At 41.8% G+C, this 14870-nt stretch overlaps 1 protein-coding gene across 5 annotated transcripts; it reads left to right on the top strand.

Moving 5' to 3' along the window:
• The first annotated feature begins 103 nt into the window (after positions 1–103).
• Positions 104–14416, top strand: ulk1a (unc-51 like autophagy activating kinase 1a). 5 transcript variants are annotated; one of them, XM_057033469.1, is made up of 27 exons: positions 105–537; positions 624–716; positions 797–838; positions 1756–1788; positions 1929–1965; positions 4612–4785; positions 4918–4991; positions 5071–5172; positions 6199–6257; positions 7301–7383; positions 7469–7519; positions 7615–7694; positions 8387–8507; positions 8590–8650; positions 8853–8924; positions 9040–9144; positions 9225–9298; positions 9521–9621; positions 9736–9839; positions 10258–10367; positions 10803–10916; positions 11233–11357; positions 11440–11615; positions 12024–12142; positions 12219–12376; positions 12455–12590; positions 13634–14416. In XM_057033469.1, exons 1-27 carry the CDS (start codon positions 448–450, stop codon positions 13675–13677), a joined length of 2538 nt encoding a protein of 845 aa, XP_056889449.1. In that variant the 5' UTR covers positions 105–447; the 3' UTR covers positions 13678–14416. The 5 variants fall into 5 exon arrangements, 4 of the variants coding, with proteins under 4 accessions (XP_056889449.1, XP_056889450.1, XP_056889448.1 ...); XM_057033470.1 differs by having other exon boundaries at positions 9733–9839; positions 11443–11615; XM_057033468.1 differs by having other exon boundaries at positions 9733–9839.
• Positions 14417–14870: the final 454 nt, after the last annotated feature.

Genomic DNA, 14870 nt, shown 5'->3' with positions numbered 1-14870 from the left:
ATGGCTGAAAAGGTTCTCCTACTGTATTTTGGTGGAAACCTAAACAAGTGTTGTATTTTCGAGGCGTCCCTGAAGGCACCGTCGTCAAACAGCTGCTTACCTTCTGCGCATGCGCAAAATGTATTACGAAAAGCTGCCGTATGTGGGACGAGGACAATATTATTTGACCCTGTGTCCGAAACAGTCTCCGTTTAGATAGCTAGCTCGTTCCGGATGCCAAAGAAGTTGGGGAAATAACTCAGACTTTAACTGCAGCATGATAATATTCTGGTTACGTGCATTATTCTTTTTAGGAACTTCGTCATTGCCATTTTCTTTATCAAATGACCCTTCTAACATTTTTTACATGTGAAATGGAATTTCGTGTGGACGAAGAAATGTGGTGGGACATCTTTGTTTTATTTAGAAGCTTATATTCTTGAAGGTGTTATTTTCCTTCTGTTGATCATGGAGTCAGTCGGGAAGTTTGAGTTCAGCAGGAAGGATCTGATTGGTCACGGCGCCTTTGCAGTTGTGTTCAAAGGCAGACATAAAGAGGTAAATCATAGCTCCGCGTCGGGCAACATCCCGTCATCCTTCCTTGGTTTATTTATACTCATGTTTATGATTTTTTTTAATTGTAGAAACGTGACTGGCAAGTTGCTGTAAAGTGCATCAGCAAGAAAAACTTGGCCAAATCACAGGCTCTGCTTGGTAAAGAAATTAAAATACTGAAGGTATTGTGTTTCAGCACTGCCACGCACCCTGTGTCCATCTGTCAGTGCACCCTTTCATAATTTCTATCCACTCTTTCTAGGAACTCAAACATGAGAACATTGTCAGACTACTTGACTACCAGGTAAACATACTTCGTGTTCCTATCACTTTCTCGATGGAATACACACTTTTGCAATGCTGCAGACCTTGCAGCCTCATGTTACAGGTATTTGTAATCGCTGTGTTGTGCATATTTGGCTGCAAGGTGTTGACCACATATTACAAGTAATGTCTTTTTATTTTCCGTTCTATCAAATTGCTAAAACAAAAAATGTGAAATCCTCTGACTTTAATGGATAATTCCAAATTTCTTTACACTTTTAAGCATAATTGGTGCACTGAACGTCACCTGTGTTTCAGGGCTTTTATGGTTTCATTATCATCTTACAGATACCTGTCCGACAGGGGTGCGCTGGTCTGTGACTTTGCCAGACAGATGGCAGGGTGCGGTTGTAAACATTAGCTTGTCAGACGAGTTTCACCTCACGGCAGTTGCAGAATATGCAGCGAATGAGCCAAGATGTTACCTCTGTCGAAAACAAAGAACCAGAACTTAATGACATTGACATAGTCATGAAATTCTATTTATTAAGGTTTTAAAGTGGGGCCTTCCTCTGCTATGTTACACTAACAATGAGACTCGCCTGCCTTGTTTCAGGAATTACAATTCATTTCTCACTGTTGTTGTAGTACTTTACCAGTTTTTGAGTCTTTCAGTGACAGTAAAGAGAAACTGAAATTAAATGATTTTCTATATGATAAGTGAGCTTCCTCTGTCAGGGGTGCCATTACAGTAATAAAAACTCTGGCTATGCCAGTCTATAGGAAATGACCTGGTGTTACCAGGATATAAATGTTCAAAAATGATGGGTTGATGACACAGTCCTTACATGTAAATGTGTCGATCCCTTATCTTTTTTATTAAGGAATTAAGACGGTTAAATGTTAAGGTTGAATAGGGGCATTCTTACTAATTTTCTTGCATATTTTTGCCAACAGGAAATTGGAGGATGTGTATATCTTGTCATGGAGGTAGGTTGCAGGCAGAACTATTAAAAATGTTTCCATATATTTTGCCTGTGGTGATGTGTAAAATGGAAAGTATGTAATTTTCCTTCCTCTGGCCTGATTCTACAAGGCCAAAGCTCATTTAACTTTTCTTATTTTTTCAGTACTGCAATGGAGGCGACCTGGCAGAATATCTTCACAGTAAGTTTTCTGGCTCTGCTGAAAAGAAACTTTCTATCAGATCAGAAACATCACAAATAGTTTTTATTATCTGGCAAGTAACAGGAGGCCCGTCTTTTCCTTTCAGACTGTTTTGAAAGAATATTGTCAAAACACGAAGGTTTTATTTTCTAATATGTACGCCAGAGTTAGAAACTGCTTACCCATACTTGCAGACAAAGTCTTCCTCTAATATCAGCTTAGGAGGTCATCGACATGAATAAAAGGGGAAAATACAAGGCAGCTGAGTTGATTCCTCGGGAAGACCAGTGCTTCTATCTGGTGCACTCAGCTAACTCTGTCACTCCTCCAGCATCGTATTATCTTATTTTCTGCAATGCTGCAAGGGGATACAACAATCAGGGAGGTCTCACATGACCTCCCGCATCTGTTGCTCACTTATCCTCTTCATCTGATGGGGAAAAAATACTTTGAAGTTAAAAATACCACCTGTGCTATGAGAGCGGTGGGTCAATTTCAGAACCAACTCCCATCATAAAAAAAAATTCTCCTTTCAACCAGTGACACACCAACATGTCCCCCATTACATCATGAGGGAGTGTCGGAAGGGGGTAGCTACCGACACTTTATCATAATTGTGTTGAATTTCGAATTGTCAATTATTATTATTGACACTGTTTGTAAAGCAATTTCTCAACTAATGACTTGAATATAATAGGATTTGTTAAAAATATTATTATTATTAAATATTTAGACCTCAGACCAGCAACTTAAATTGTTGCTCAATGGAGAAAATGTTTGCTGATGTTATTTTGATCAAGTAATTAACTTATAGCCATCAGTGACCTTTTAATTACAATAACTGTTGGGCTTTTAAAATTAAAATTTCACAAGAGCAGTTAGAAATGTTCCCTCCTGGGCTACCACCTTATCGTGGTGGAGGGGTTTGCTTGTCCCAATGATCCTAGGAGCTCCGTTGTCTGGGGCTTTATGCCCCTGGTAGGGCCACCCATGGCAAACAGGTCCTAGGTGAAGGATCAGACAAAGCGTAGCCCATGACCCCCTAATGATGATAAACAACATTGGTGCCAAGTTTCCCTTGCCTGGATGAGGGTCACTGGGGCCCCCTCCTGGAGCCAGGCCTGGGGGAGTGGCACGTTGGCGAGCGCCTGGTGGCCGGACCTCTGCCCATGGAGTCCGGCCGGGCACAGCCCAAAGAGGCAACATGGGACCCTCTTCCCGTGGACTCAGCACCTGCAGGAGGGGCCAAGGGGGTCGGGTGCATTGTGTTTTGGGTAGCAGCCAGAGGCAGGGACCTTGGCGGTCTGATCCCCGTCTGCATAAACTGGCTCTAGGGACATGGAATGTCACCTCTCTGGTGGGAAAGGAGCCTGAGTTGGTGCGCAAGGTTGAGAAGTTCCGACTAGATATAGTTGGCCTCACCTTGACGCACGGCAAAGGCTCTGGAACCAGTCTTCTCGAGAGGGGTTGGAGACTCTACCACTCTGGAGTTGCCGATGGTGATAGGCAACGGGCGGTGGCAATCCTCGTTGCTCCCCAGCTCAGTGCCTGTATATTGGTGTTTACCCCGGTGGATGAGAGGGTAGCCTCCCTTCGCCTTCGGTGGGGGAACAGATCCTGGCCTGCCTATGGCCCAAACAGCAGTTCAGCGTATCCACCCTTTTTGGAGTCCTTAGAGGGAGTGCTGGAGAGTGCTCCTTCTGGGGGCTCCCTCGTCCTCCTGGGTGACTTGAATGCTCACGTTGGCAATGACAGTGTGACCTGGAGAGGTGTGATTGGGAAGAACGGCCCCCCTGATCTGAACCCGAATGGTGTTTTGTTATTGACTTCTGTGCTCGTCTCAGATTGTCCATAACGAACACCTTGTTCAGGCATAAAGGCGTCCACATGTACACTTGGCACCAGGACGCCTTAGGCCACTGCTCCTCCGCATTGAGAGGAGCCAGATGAGGTGGCTTGGGCATCTAGTTAGGATGCCCCCTGGACGCCTCCCTGGTGAGGTGTTCAGGGCATGTCCCTCCGGTAGGAGACCCCTGGGAAGACCCTGGACACGTTGGAGAGACTATGTCTCTCGACTGGCCTGGGAACACCTGGGGATTCCCCCGGATGAGCTGGAAGAAGTAGCTGGGGAGAGGGAAGTCTGGGCTTCTCTTCTTAGGCTGCTGCCCCCGCGACCCGACCCCGGATAAACGGTAGAGGACAGTTAGAAATGTGGGTCCATAGTTAATGTTTTGTTAGAGACCCCACAAAACACATGTGCAGGACCTGGATTTGTGCCGGCACTTTGAATATTTACAATATTTTAAGTCAAACACCATAAGTACCCAAATGTGAAAGAAGAACTCCTGGATCCAGAGCCTAAACTATATAATCCACCATATTTAAATCGGGTTGCTTTTCATGCAAACCTGATGTTATCTTTTTGGTGAGGTCGCTCAAGAGACACGCATGAGAATCAGATCTTAGTACCGGTAAGTGAAATCATATAGCAAAAGAAGGAAACGAAAACAATTGCTTGGATGTGATATGAGTTTTTAAACTCTTTGTTACAGCCTTTTGCATGGTTTAAACAGGTCAGTAATAAGTGTCTGCTGTATATTGCTCTGATACCTCAGCTTATCTTATTACAGTCATTTTGTCTTGCAGCTAAGGGCACGTTGAGTGAGGACACCATCCGCATATTCCTGCAGCAGATTGCTCAGGCCATGGAGGTCCTTAGAATCAAAGGTATCCTCCACAGAGACCTTAAACCCCAGAACATTCTGCTCTGCCATCCAGTGGGGCGCAGGTCCAGTCCCATTAATACCTGCATTAAAATAGGTAACAGCGGCTCCTCAATTCATATAAATTACAGCTATATTTACATATTTTTATCTACATTAACACAATTGAATGGTGACATTTCCAATTAAATCCCACTATGCACACATTGCCTCTCTTGTGTCTGTCCAGCTGATTTTGGGTTTGCACGTCACCTCCAGACAAACACGATGGCTGCCACCATGTGCGGCTCACCCATGTATATGGTCTGTATTAGCACCTCTGCTGACCTGTGCAGGCTCCCTCCAGTCACTATGCCTCTGAGGTGTGTTTGTCTGCACGCAGGCTCCTGAGGTCATCATGTCCCAGCACTATGACGCCAAGGCCGATCTATGGAGCATCGGCACTATAGTGTACCAGTGTTTGACCGGAAAGGCTCCATTTCGAGTGAGTAACTCCAAGGACATAGATACATTTAGTGCTGCTGTGACATCATAAAATGTAGTTAAAATGCTAGTGTCAATGTTTTAGTGGTCTGATTATGAAAAAAATAAGAAATCCTTTAGTTTTGCAAACTATCACATTCAGTCTGAATTCAGTGTTTCAACCATCAAGAAAATAGGGCATGTGAAATCATTATAAACAGCTTGTTTCCCAATGATGAAAATCGACTTCCTGCTGGGGAGAAAATCCTCTGATATCTGATATCTGCCAGACTTTGTGTTTGTTGGAAAGGGGCCCTGTTTATAGGCTGCAGGTGGGGGAGAGGGGGCACATGGAAATGGCTGCCAGCCATTCCTGCAAATACAAAGTAAACATTGCAAAAACACAAGGTATTGCTTTCACTTGGCTGCTCATATGTTCTCCTATGTGAAGCTTGTCACAATGTGTGCTGTTATGTCGACACAGAAATGGTACTTGGTGTCTGCTGACATTGTTTACAAATGTATTAAAGTTGACTTTAAAGGGTTTTCTCTGAAAGTGACAGAGATGTTCACCTCCTATTTCTGCTAAGCAGGTCGACGAGTTTAGGCGAGTCTAAAGGTCAGGGCATCTCTCGCTGCTAGGTTGGCTGCTGCTCATATTTACTAAGGTTGTCTCACCTCTACCATCATCATCAGGCTCAACTATATGACATAATACTTTAAAATCTGGATTAGGGTTCAAATTTACTGTGACACCCATAAACAAAATGTAACAGAGAAAACAGGCAACCCAAAATCCCATCAGGCAAAATATGAGCATACAGGAAATTTTAAATACTTTTAAATACAGACAGAACTATTAGCAGAAAAAGATTAATTCAGTAAAATAAAAAATACAAATGCATTATATAAAATAAAGGTAAAATAGGAATTGCACCCTGGCTGTTGTTGTAAAAATGAATTGTTTCACGTATTGTATTTGATGTTTGCTTGTGTTCTTTAAGTGCGCCCGTGTAACATATCCCATGTCTGCCATATGTGTTTACAGGCAAGCACCCCACAGGAGCTTCGTCTCTTTTATGAAAGCAACAGGACCCTCTTGCCCAGGTAGGTGCTCCTCTGGATGACTCGCATTGTATATAACACACACAGGAAGACTGACAGGCAGCTCGGGTGGAAATTACAGGAACTTTGTCATTGACTCACATTAGAGATGCTTGTCAATAGCATATTAAACACGGACCTGTGTGCAGTTCCTGCTCGTTAATACAGACACGTGGTGGCGATGATTTGGACTTAGCATGTTGCTAAATCTGCTGTCCTCTTCTGGTGTGTTTTTGTGCTTCACATTACTGTGTGTGTAATGTGAAACCCCCATGCCTCTGCCAGCTGAGCTTTTGCACAGAGAACTTGGACTTGGAAAAATGGCCACATAGGTTGTTTTCCACTTTGTCAGTCTGTTTTGGCTCTGAGCAGTGCTTATCTTTTGGAGTGATAAGGCAGAGAGCAATTTTTGTTGTGTTCTTGTCACTCTATATATAACCTGCAGCGCTCCGTCAACAAACAGCCTGCACTGCTATCATTTTCCACGTGGCCTACATAGCAGTGTTGAGATGTAAACACACGCTGTTCAAATGAGTGCCACGGTGGCCTGTGGTTTGACACCAAAGTCATAAATTAGACTAAAAACACAAACTTTACAGCCCTCTCTGAGCTCATGAGACCCAAGTGGTCTACACACCACCAGTTCTTTAACAGCAGAAAAATCCAAACACACTTAAGGGTTCAGATTATTACTATTACAAAAATGCTACATGCAAAAGTCAGGTCCAAGTCAGTATTTCTTTCCTGGTGTCCTGGATTTAATTGTGTACATAATAACTTCTGACAATGGAGGGGATTTTGAAACTTCAGGCCTCATTACGCTGCATAATTTGTGTGTTCTACAGCCTGTTTTTATTTACATTAACAGCAATCTGGCAAATAAATCCCTAAAAACTTAAACTAGAGCCTGTGAGGGTCTCAGTTATTTGGCTCGCTACCTTTTTTCAATCAGTCCATAATGTGCAACACAAGATGCACTAGTGTGTCTGTTGTGCTGACAAATAAAAGCAGTTAATCTCAAGGGGAAACTTTTTATTCTGTGTCAGTGTCCCAAAGGAGACGTCTCATGACCTAAAAGACCTTCTGTTGGGGCTGCTTCAGAGAAACCACCAAGAGCGGATCAGCTTCGGTAAACCTCTTTCCTTTTGGTTTTACAGAATTTATGAGCAGATTTGTTTCCGAGTCTGACTTCTAAATCTTTTTTGCATTCACAGAAGAGTTTTTTCACCATCCGTTCTTGGAGACAAGTTCAACCACAAAGAAATGTAGGGATGATAGCGCGCTGCGTTCAGAGCAGCTCAGATTCAGTGACAGTGCTGCTGCTCGGATCCTAACTCACAGATTTCTTCTTTCTCATTAGCTCCTACGCTCTCTTACCCAAGTTCAGCTTCAGCAAGTTCCTCTTGTAGTTCCTCCACATCCCATCTGGCCTCCCCCCAGGTGGGTATTCATTGATATTACTGTACACAACCTCACATGCATACTGTGTGCATTACAACACTAGTCTTACTATAGCATGCTGTATAGCTACTCTTCATAATCTGGTTAATTTGTATTTGTGGTACCTTTTACTGCTTCTCTTTTTGTCATCTGCACAATGATAAGATCTACACATCTAGTCTAATCTAAAGGTTTGCCATATAGTGAGTGATTTTATGCAATATTTCATACATATACTGTGGATTTTTTTTTAAATTTTCAAAATAACATCTTGATATTTGCATCACAATCCCTATATTTATCCGACAATATGTTCGGATATCATCGGACAGATAAAATTACCACGAGGAAGGTTTAAATGAAACACTACATGATTTGAATTTGGTTCCAGTAACACCTTTGGCAACAAATCATGAGAAATAATAAAACAGATTTAGTTTTGATTTACCTTGCAGTTAATACTGCTGTGATAGTTTCAGATATGAATTGATAATAGGCTCGACAAACACATGCAGACCAAATTCATATACATCCCATCCAATTCATATAGATCAGCTATAGATAAACACATCTTAAATTAAGGGCCTAATAAATAAAACAAAACATAGGAGCTTTTATTATCTAGTTAGCTGATGGTATGACATTCGCAGCATACTGTGTGGGTTTTTAATTTTTTATTGATTCTCTCCCAGCATTCTGATGGAGAATTAAACCAAATTCAGCTGAAAGAGGAAGCAGACATGGTGTGTGACAACGGCAGGGATACCCCCTCTGATCTGGAGGAATATGTCATGGTCCCAGCTCAGTTTCCCAGTAAGCTCTCTCTGTAGTTAACTGGTTGCACTGACCATCAGAGCACCAGCGATCTGACTGGTTTTATTTCACTGATTTATAGGTGAGTACACATGTGAGGGGGTGGCTGCATCACCTATAGAAAGCTGCGTGATATACAGTGGGTAAGTATTTCTATTATGGTATTCATTCAATGAAATTGGTATACACATACTTATAGATAATGAAAACTCTATAATCTTTACTAATCTTGAGGATACGTAACAAAATAACATCGGGACAAGCAAAAAAAGTTTAAATAGTCGCACCCATACTGTTAAATTTTAACCTAAGCTTTGCGTTAGACTTAATGGATCTTTTTTTAAGATGCTCCCTGCTGGCAGAGAGAGGCTCAGAAAGTAGAGGAAAAATACCTCCACCCTCTAGCAAACCTGCCAGGTAAGAATTAATGGTTGGGCTACTTGATGATGTGCACTTACCTTTTGAAATACAAGTATACTGGAAATTCAAAAAATCCACCTAATTGCACATTCTTCTCTCATCCATGCACCAGGCCTGTTGGTTTCACAAGCTGTCAAACTGTGCCCGTTCCTGTACCCACTCAGATCCAAAACTACCAACGTCTGAAACAGAACCTCCAGCCTGTTGGCTGCACCAGGTACATGAAGCTGCTCCACCGCATTGGCGTCAGATCATGGTTAATCATCCCTCTACCTCAGTCTATCTCTGTTTTTACAGGGGCCCGGTCTGTTGTGCTAAATCTTCCAATGCAGCAACTAAATGTGCCCGACCGCAGCAGTTATCCCCAGCAGGTTAGTTTTCCAGCTGACTTTTGACTCCCGTCTGAACTTTGGGAAATTTTGGACCTGTTCTTTCAAAGTATCACACTTTGATTGCTTAATACACCACAGATGAAGGGAAAACAATGATTCCAAAATCCAAATGTCTCATTCTTTCATTCTGTTTCTGATACAGTCTCATTCCCAGGTTTCCACAATATTTCTCCTAATGGGTTTATCTTATTTAAAATCTAGTGGCAACCACACCAAAGACGCCAGAGCAGGCTCTTCCTCTCGGCACAAGAACTGGTCTTCTGGGTCCCTCTCCAGACATGCAAGACGCCTCCAGCATCAAGGTCAGTCTCTCTGCATTCAGAGGGGAACGCTCAGTAAATATTACACCTTCATATTTTCAGACATTTTCCCCACAAAATAATACCTCTGCACTTAATCTGCTGTATTTCCAGCAGGTGTATCCAGACCGATCCAGCTCTGCTGTAGACCTGCAGTCACTGGCTGCAAACCAGTCCAACCTGGGCACAATCTCTGCTAACAAGAAGGGTCCTTTTAAAAGGTCAGAGCAGCAGGAAGTCATTTCTGAATACTGATATTACAGCTGGGGATCCCTGTAAGACTCACCGTTAAAGTAGGAGAGAGAGTACCGGTGTGTGGTGTGTATTGTGTTCTGTTTGCTGATTTATTAACTGCAGTTTTAAAATAATTTCGACCAAAAACATATATGCAGACCAAGGTATTACTTTGAAATCAGAATTCTTGTTCAACCCATTAAAACAAAGAAAAACATCAGAAATTGGTATATCATAATCAAATATTTCTTTTTTCCAAGTAGCACTGAATCTCCTAATGAGTTTTCTGCTCCAGTAATTGCTGGTTTGCCTTCTGTTAACATAACAAATATTGATACAATCTTCATAGTACTTTTTTAAGCCAGTTAGCTCAGTGTTGTGTTTGTGTCTGTGTTTAATTCCCAGATCTCTGAGCACTAGCAGGCTGTCTGACATGGTCTTGAAGGGGGCTTTTGGAGCTCAACTCCTTGAAAATAGAAGTGATGGGAGCTTCAACTGTGAGAAAAGCCTAGATGGTAAAAACATTCATTATAAATTCCGTCATTTCTTTTCAACAGTCAAACATCAACAAACCAGTCTGGGTTTATTCCTATAAGTAATTAAGTATAGCACTTTTCACAGATAAAATCGCAAATGTTTTCTTTAATAAGCTCAGTTTGTTTGAAGTGCCAAAAAAACATTATTTAAGTTATTTTAATGTTAGCAACATTTGAACAATTGTTATTTACAGTGTACCTGCTGTTCTTCAAAATATGCATCTAACAGAGGTCTTTCCTATTACAATCACTTCAGAGTAACGGATAAATGTAGAATTCTCCCAAGAGAAAAAAAATCAGGCTGTTTAAAGGAATAGTTTTTTAAAACATTATGTTGGAAATTTTAAAAAGCTCTAGAAGACTTGGCAAATATTGACCATTTAAACTGGACTCACTGGCGCGTCCTCCCTACAGCGCCATCTGTTGGTCCTCATCGGAACCTGCAGCATTTTGACAGTCCACCTCGCGCATTCTTCAAAATGGGTTCTCCATCCAGAGGAACCAGCCCTCAGAGATTCCTCCTCTCAAGTAGGTGTTATCAATAAAGACTTAAGCAAGTTCATTTTGATCTGTCTTCTTTAAAAAAAATACTTTTTTTAAACGGTATGAGCATGTTTTCAGGCTGTAATCATTATTTACCATCATTATTGACATTATTGATTGTATTTTCTCATCATTTTACTTTTTCTTTGCTTATAAGAGTTATTGGAGAAGGTTATATACCTCAACACAGGTTTTCAAATTATATTTAAGCTTATAAATTTATGCAGCCTGGTTTGTCATAAGGGTTTTGGATGTAACTACTACCACAAAAGGTCTGACCCAAAGGCTGTACCTGTTACAGACTCATCCTGGCTCTTGAGCAGTCCCCTCAGTCAGAGACTCGGCGACAGTGAAAGCATGGCTGCGACTCCAAATAGCGGTCTGTTCTTTCACCCTCCGGAGCTCCCTGTGGATACACTGATGGAGGTACAGTCACAGTGTGTGGAACTGTTGGGTGGAGATGTCACATGGTTTATAACCTGTGGAATCTCCCTGTTTCTTCCCGCAGCAGGCTCATACAGACACTCTGACAGACCTGCATTTCACCTTAGCTTTTGCCCATTGTGTCATGGAGTTGGCTTCTTCTAAGGAACCAAAGCTGGGTGCTGCCAGCCCTGCTGATGTTTCCTCTCTAGAGCAGAGCTTGGTGACGGATCAGATCAGCCAACTGAGCAAAGAATGGAGGTGAGCTGGTTTTTGGCTGGTCTCCACATCTTTAAATGGCTGATGTGTGTGCTTGTGATTTTGTGTTTGTTACATATGGCGTATCAAAATTCACATTCTACTAGCAAAGTGAGGACCTTTTGGCTGGTCCCTGCGTCTTCAAAAGTGTGTTTGAGGATTAGGACCTGGTTTTAAGGTTGATGTAGCAATTAGGCAAAGGTTAAGGTTTCACCTTTCACTGTAAACCTCAGATAAACCCTGCAACAACACATTACTCATCACAGTCCCTGTAGCAACACTGAAGAAACATAGCTGAGACCAGGTGACTATAAGTGTAATTGCAGTTTTTCCATGAGATAAGGTGGCAGCTTAGTTGATTATTCTTAGTCTGTCACAGATCCTCAGTGACTCCACTCTTTTATGTTTCAGCTATGCAGAGCAGCTGGTGTTGTACATGAAGGCTGAAGAGTTCCTGTCCGCTGCACTACACACCGCTAAAGAGAACATCAACAAAGGCCAACTTCTGCCGTCTAACATAGTCAAACAGGGTGAGCACGCTGACTGGTAAATGTGTGTAAGATGTCTAAAGTTGCGTTGGTTGAGTGCTGTGTTTCCTGAGTGCAGTGATCCGGAAGCTGAACGAATCTTACAAGACCTGTGTAACACAGTGTCACTCCCTCAACCGTCGGCTGCAGACGTTCTTGCTTGACAAACAGAAGCTCATAGACCGCTTCAGTGGGCTGACAGCAGAAAAGCTTCTGTACAACCACACTGTGCACATGGTGAGTGCACATCCCACAATTCTGCTGCTGTGCAGCTCGCTCGCACTCAGCTCTGATGGGCATCCTTGGTGTGTTTAGGTGCAGTCTGCAGCGTTGGATGAAATGTTTCACTGCGGTTCAGCTTCGCTGCAGCGCTACCATAAAGCACTGCTGCTGATGGAGGGCCTGTATCGAATCGTGACGGAACAAAAGGACATCGACAGTATAGATAAATGTAAGTAAGCCGCGCTACGTTGAAAATGCTATTGTAAAGTCAGTATTATGGATTCTTAGATGAAAACATTCAGGGTACTTAGAAGCCTGTGAGCACCTCTGTTGTAAGCAACGGGTGCTACATAACCTGTCTGAAATTTAGTTGTCATTTTTTTACTATTGTTTTTACTGTACTGAGGATGTGAAACACAAATGCAGGTCCAACAATTCTCAGTATAGATATAGGAAATAATAAATGCCTATTTATCCATAACTGGAATAGACATGAAAAACATAGACATAAATGTGCAATAAATAATATAATAGTAGAAGAACATACCAAATGATGTTGAAATATTAATGTGTTGCTTTGCAAAAGTATTTGTGCCCCATGAATTTGTTTTTCACATTACAAGCACAAACTTGTGGTTATACTTGTAAAAATATTTTAGTGGAATCATGTGAAAGTGTGGAATTTTATACGTATTCAACCCTAAGTCAATACTTTGTCACACCATCATTCACTGCAATTCCAACCGTAAGTTTATGGAAATACCAGCGTTGCACTTCTGGAGACTGACAGCGTTACTCATTCTTCTTTGCAAAATAGCTCAAGGTCATTCAAATTAAATGGAGGCTGTTTGTGAACAGCATTTTCCTATTATCACAAATGGTTTAAGTCTGGACTTTCTCAGAAATGAACATGCTCTGATCTAAGCCAGAGCAGTGGTTTAGATCAGAGCATGTTCATGTCTTAGAAAGTGCTGAATCCCCTGTTGCTGCTGAAGAAAAGCATCCACATGTTTCTGAATGATGGTGTGTTTAGGGCAATACAAAATGTTGGTCAAAAAGTTCCCATTTGATCTCATCGCACCACAGCACGTGTGCTGTGTCCTGGTACCTGGGGCTTGATTATCATGACGCATCCCCCATACCACCAATCAAAAGTCCATTTAATGTGCGTGTGTGTGTATTTCTGAATGTGTAAGAGTTCACAGCAATTGCTGACAACACGTGTCCCTTATTTGTTTCTAATCACTTCTTTAATTTCTCTACTTTTCAAAGGTAAACAGTGCATCGAGCGACGACTGTCTGCTCTACAATCTTGAAAGAATCCATCCATGAGCTCTGCAAGACAACAGTTGCATCACCTGGACTGGCGCACACAAGCACCTTGCCAGGAAAATGAGCGATTCATGTCAGTGCCTGCAGAGACAGAAGCCCTTCTACATAGGCATGGCTTTCAAAATATGATTGTTGTATGAACCCTTTAAATACTTGACCTGACTTTAGCACCTTGTTTAGCAGATGAATTGTTCCACCTATTCCTTTTGTTGCTGCACACATATAGGTTCGGGAGTTTTGCACATAGAAATTCCGTATGAATAAATGATTTCAAATAGACTTGAAACGCAACTATTAAATTGTTTATATATTTGAGGTGTTTTTATTGCGTAAACAGCACGTTTACTTGCCAATGGAATGTTTTCAATGACCAAAGATGTAGCAGTACTGGTTAAATTGTGCCTGTATTTTTAAATTCGGTGGACGCGCAATGAAAGTACAGTGTTTTGTGACTTTGTGCAGCATAATTGTCTTACAGTCATAGATAAATTTATCTCAGTAAGTCATCTGCAGTGAGTGTAATATGAGAATTTAATGTGATGTAAATGTGTGTGTTTTTTTAGGGGAAGTTGCCTTGTACCTAGTTTACTGCAATTATTTAAAATTAACATTAAGACAGCTTTGTGTGAATTCATGGATTATGTTGTATTTTTTATGACTGCTGATAAAGTTTGAAAATGTAGTTGTTAAAGAGAGTAATAAAATAAAGTGATATTGAAACTTCTCTGACTGCTTTGGGCATGAGGTGGGTGGCATCATGGTATTATCACCATTACAGATCCCACAACTGGAAATAAATACGCTAGAGTGCAAAAGTTTGAGCACACCTGGTCATTTCCAAAAGATAGGAAAGAAAGGTACAGATGCCACTTTCCATTCATCATCCACCTTCCACCACTTTTCCCTAATGGGTCTGGGGGCAATTTATCCCAGCTGAGAGGCGGATCACCCCGGACAAATCACCAGTGCAGTAGTAGTAGCAGTTGCAGAGCTAACGTACATTGAGGGAGACAAAAATGTTCATGCTTGGATTCACAAGGGCAATTCAAAGTCACCCATTTACCTAACCCCACATGTATGTCTTTGGACTGGGATAAAGCCAGAGAGAACCCACGCAGAGACGGGGAGAACATGCAAACTCCACACGGAAGCAGGAACCTTACTGTGAGGCGAATGT

Source organism: Takifugu flavidus, chromosome 5 (assembly GCF_003711565.1).
Source record: "Takifugu flavidus isolate HTHZ2018 chromosome 5, ASM371156v2, whole genome shotgun sequence".
In the NCBI taxonomy this organism is placed as follows: Eukaryota; Metazoa; Chordata; class Actinopteri; order Tetraodontiformes; family Tetraodontidae; genus Takifugu; species Takifugu flavidus.
Note: the sequence above shows the minus strand (reverse complement) of the source record. Positions and strands in the feature narration are given on the sequence as shown.